This window comes from Stomoxys calcitrans, chromosome 3, assembly GCF_963082655.1.
Source record: "Stomoxys calcitrans chromosome 3, idStoCalc2.1, whole genome shotgun sequence".
Classification (NCBI taxonomy): Eukaryota; Metazoa; Arthropoda; class Insecta; order Diptera; family Muscidae; genus Stomoxys; species Stomoxys calcitrans.
This window is the reverse complement of record NC_081554.1, coordinates 27,554,564-27,558,181: the sequence shown is the minus strand read 5'-3', so window position 1 is coordinate 27,558,181 and position 3,618 is coordinate 27,554,564. Positions and strand designations below refer to the sequence as shown.

At 40.8% G+C, this 3,618-nt stretch overlaps 1 protein-coding gene across 1 annotated transcript; it reads right to left on the bottom strand.

The window, feature by feature from the left end:
- Nucleotides 1-2,281: 2,281 nt before the first annotated feature.
- Nucleotides 2,282-3,140, bottom strand: LOC106087246 (large ribosomal subunit protein eL43). Its single transcript, XM_013252221.2, has 3 exons — nucleotides 3,067-3,140; nucleotides 2,719-2,847; nucleotides 2,282-2,651 (listed from the first exon to the last, which is right to left on the bottom strand). Exons 1-3 carry the CDS (start codon nucleotides 3,067-3,069, stop codon nucleotides 2,505-2,507), a joined length of 279 nt encoding a protein of 92 aa, XP_013107675.1. The 5' UTR covers nucleotides 3,070-3,140; the 3' UTR covers nucleotides 2,282-2,504.
- Nucleotides 3,141-3,618: the final 478 nt, after the last annotated feature.

Below are 3,618 nucleotides of genomic sequence, written 5' to 3'. Positions count from 1 at the left end.
AGTATCATATAGTCATAATAGGTCTAATGGCGTTTTTGAGGAGTGGCGTGATCCCTTATATTTCGTCTGATTTTGTGTGACAGATTCGAAATCTAATCCCGAATACGTTTCATTTGAGCCCCATATGGAAATGAACGTCCAATATGTCTGTTTGGGGGAGTTTTAGGGTTCGGGCGTCCCGATGGGTACTTAGACTCAAATTTTGCTACCATATTCGTATTCTACTCTCCAATACCTTTCATTTCATACCTATATTACCTCGATTGGTCCACATTTAATTTTGGGTTGTATTTTTGGCATTAGGGGGATGGTCCGTCCTCCTTCCGATACCGAAAAATTATATTACCTATGTTTCCTTCCCGACCAACCTACATAATATGCGAACATTTCGAGAAAATCGATTCTGCCTCCTTTGGGTCTATACGGAACAAACAAACCGAGTCCCATATATCCGTGATTGGCTAATGTGTCCATTTTGGGCGTTTTTGTAGGGGTGGGGTGACCCCCTATACTTCAACATGAATTTGTATACCAGATTCGTTATCTACTCCCGCATACTTTTCATTTGATACCCATATTGTCCTTATCGGTCCACTTTTGATTTGGGGTGGTGTTTTTGAGGTATCGGTGGAGGGGCCGCCCCCTTCCGTTATCAATAAATTATAAAGTCTATTCCTACTTCCTGACCATATTCGTAATCTACTCCCGAATACCTTTCATTTGAGCCCCATATTATCATGATTGTCAAATAAACCCATTTTAAGGGGTTTTGGGGCTGGGGCGACCCCCGAGGTACTTGGATCCAACTTTTATTACGAAATTCGCACTCTACTCTTGAATCCCATATTGTCCCGATCGGTCCACTTTTATTTTTGGGTCGTACTTTTAAGGTTAGGGGGAGGGTCCGCCCCCTTCTGATATCAAATATTATATAGCCTATGTTTCCTTCCAGTGAAATAAACAAGTGAACACAATGTGCTGGCGTGCGCTGGCTGTTGGCGTTTAAAGCACCGGCTGTGGTTCATTCTGGGGCGCGGTTCTTAACACACCATGTCGAAGACAGCTGACAAAAAAATTGAATATAAACCAACTCTGGATGGAACGCCTTAATGATAGGGTCACACACTATCATTAAGGCAGTCACATTTAAAATTTTCCCGCTCGCACTTACCGCCTTGATCCGCTCTTCAGTGGGCACTGAGATACCCTCAGTTCCCTGGATGCCCTGGGACAGAAGAATGGTTGTGCAAAATTTCTGCCAAATCGGTTAATAATTGGTCTCTCTAGGCGCTCGAGAAGTCAAGATCCGAGAACGGCTTATATGGGAGCTATATCTAAATATGAACCGATATGACCCATTTACAATCCCAACTAACCTAAACTTATAGGAAGTATAGGTCCAAAATTTCAAGCGCCTAGCGAGTGGGTCTGGCATTAAATGGAGATAAGGCAAAATGGATGGTGGTAGACTCCCAAAAAGGCCCTGAAAACGTGAAACCCAACTTTGAGAGTCAGCAACTTTATTTATATCGGCACCGAAACAAACAAATAAATAAAGCGAAGAATAATACTGGCAAACAGATGCTACTTTGGATTAAGCAAGCAAAACAAGGTCGACAAACACTCTCTACTATACTCTATACTTATACTACTCGTGTCGTTATATGGTTGCGAGGCATGAGAACTTGTGAAAGCAGGTGAGGCAGTGGTTGGAGTGTTTGAGAGAAAGATTCTCCATAAAATTTGTTAACCAGTTTGCATTGATGGAGTATCGGCGTCGTATGAACCACGAACTGTATGACGACGATAGTATAGTTAAACATGTCAAAATACAACGGTTGCGTTGGCTAGGTCATCTTGTCAGAATGCAGAAGCTGCAGTCAAAAATTCTTTTGAAGGCGATGACGGTGGTAAACGCAAACAGGGACGACCAAAAAGCCTAATAAAAAGACCAAAACCATGGCGGCCGGTTGTACGTACCGGATTGACCCGATGGAATCCTTCATCCGCCAGGGCTGCCGCCGCCTCGGTGTAGAACACACTGCTGCAGGAACAACATCTAATTGGTGAAAGAGATCTTCAAACTTGGTGTCAGAGATTTTAGAAGCGCTGACGATCGAGGAGCTTCGAACGCTATTATAAGTTCGGCTAATGGGACAAACGTTCTGCCACAGCCAATTATGTCACTTTCGTCCGCTGAAACATTTTACTTAAATACGACACTGAAAGCTGCTCTTCGCCTGTTTCTCTTCCACATTTATAATAAATAACACAATTGCAATTAGTTTTCATCCGTTTTTTTATGAAAAAAAATATTTTTATTCACACACACATTTCTGGTCCATTATTTACGAATTTGTCGTAAACAAAACAACCAAAAACACAGATCTTGGCTAACAGCGCGCACACACAAAAATTAGTAAAAAACTAATTTTTGTTACTGATGGTGTTGTTGTTTAAAATTTAACTCCTACATAACTAAGAAACGCAAACTGAAGAACAGTTTATTGTTCCTTGGTTTCACGTAGACGACGGACAGCAGAGCGAACGGAGGCAGCAGCGGTGGTAGAGTAAACCCAGGCACCACCAGCGACAACACGCTTACAGCGCTTGCAGGACCAGATGCCGACGCAAGCACGCTTCATGGAATCCTATAAAATATAAGACACAAAAAATCAATAACACTCTCCAGCAAAACCTTGACATGCAGTAACTTACCTTGCCGCAGAACGAGCAGGTATATTTGCTGTGCTGGGTGATTTCCATTTTCTTGACCATTTTACGCAGGGAAGCACCATAACGGGTACCATATTTACCTACGATTCCAACCTTCTTGGTGCGCTTGGCCTAAACGAACAGAACAAACACAAAAAATTGGCATTAGTATACAGGCGAGTTTGGAAATTGTGCAAATTAATTTCATATTTTTGAATTTATTCTGATGCATTCACTATGAAATTTATGTTACAACACTTCTCTTGCAGTTCCAAAATTAGTAATTACATTTTATAATTGCTTTTCTTTTTGGGATTTTAATAAAAATTATCGATTTTTTTTAATTCGTACCATTTTTTAGTTGTTGATCTGTCAAAAATTCAACCGGAAAGAAACGTCCAAGCCTTGAAGTTGGTTGCGTTTCATTTTTTACAGCAGCTGTCAGCGACATGTAAGCTAGTCACTGATAGATGGCGCTTTCGCTAATCGTGTAAGTAGAAAATAGTGTGAACGTAAGGCAAGACGGACCTGCCTCTCGATAAGGAATTGTATCAAAAAGGTTTAAAAAGTAGCAATGCAAAAAAGATCCCCAATGATTATCATTCTTGGAGACCAATCGCCACTCATATGGCCAAAACAGAAAGAGCGCGTTGAGTTTAGTTTTTGATCGTTGCGTTGAAAAATGCAAATCTGCAATCAAATCCCTCAATAACAACCATGGCGAAGCAATTAAAGGTGGTGATTTGTGGTCTCAACCACAAAAAAAATAAAAGTCGAACTGGTATATTGGCGTACAATTTTTTGTTTCATATTTTTGTTTGCATTCTTTATGTTGTTATCTTCTTTCTCGCATATTCTCTGCCCATATACGCACACGTATATAAACAAGCATACACATTTCTT

Excerpts from the sequence above, each read along its gene's own strand:
- LOC106087246 (XM_013252221.2), bottom strand. Across the intron at positions 2,652-2,718 it reads CCTGCTCGTTCTGCGGCAAG|GATTCCATGAAGCGTGCTTG; the intron begins GTAAGTTACTGC and ends TATATTTTATAG.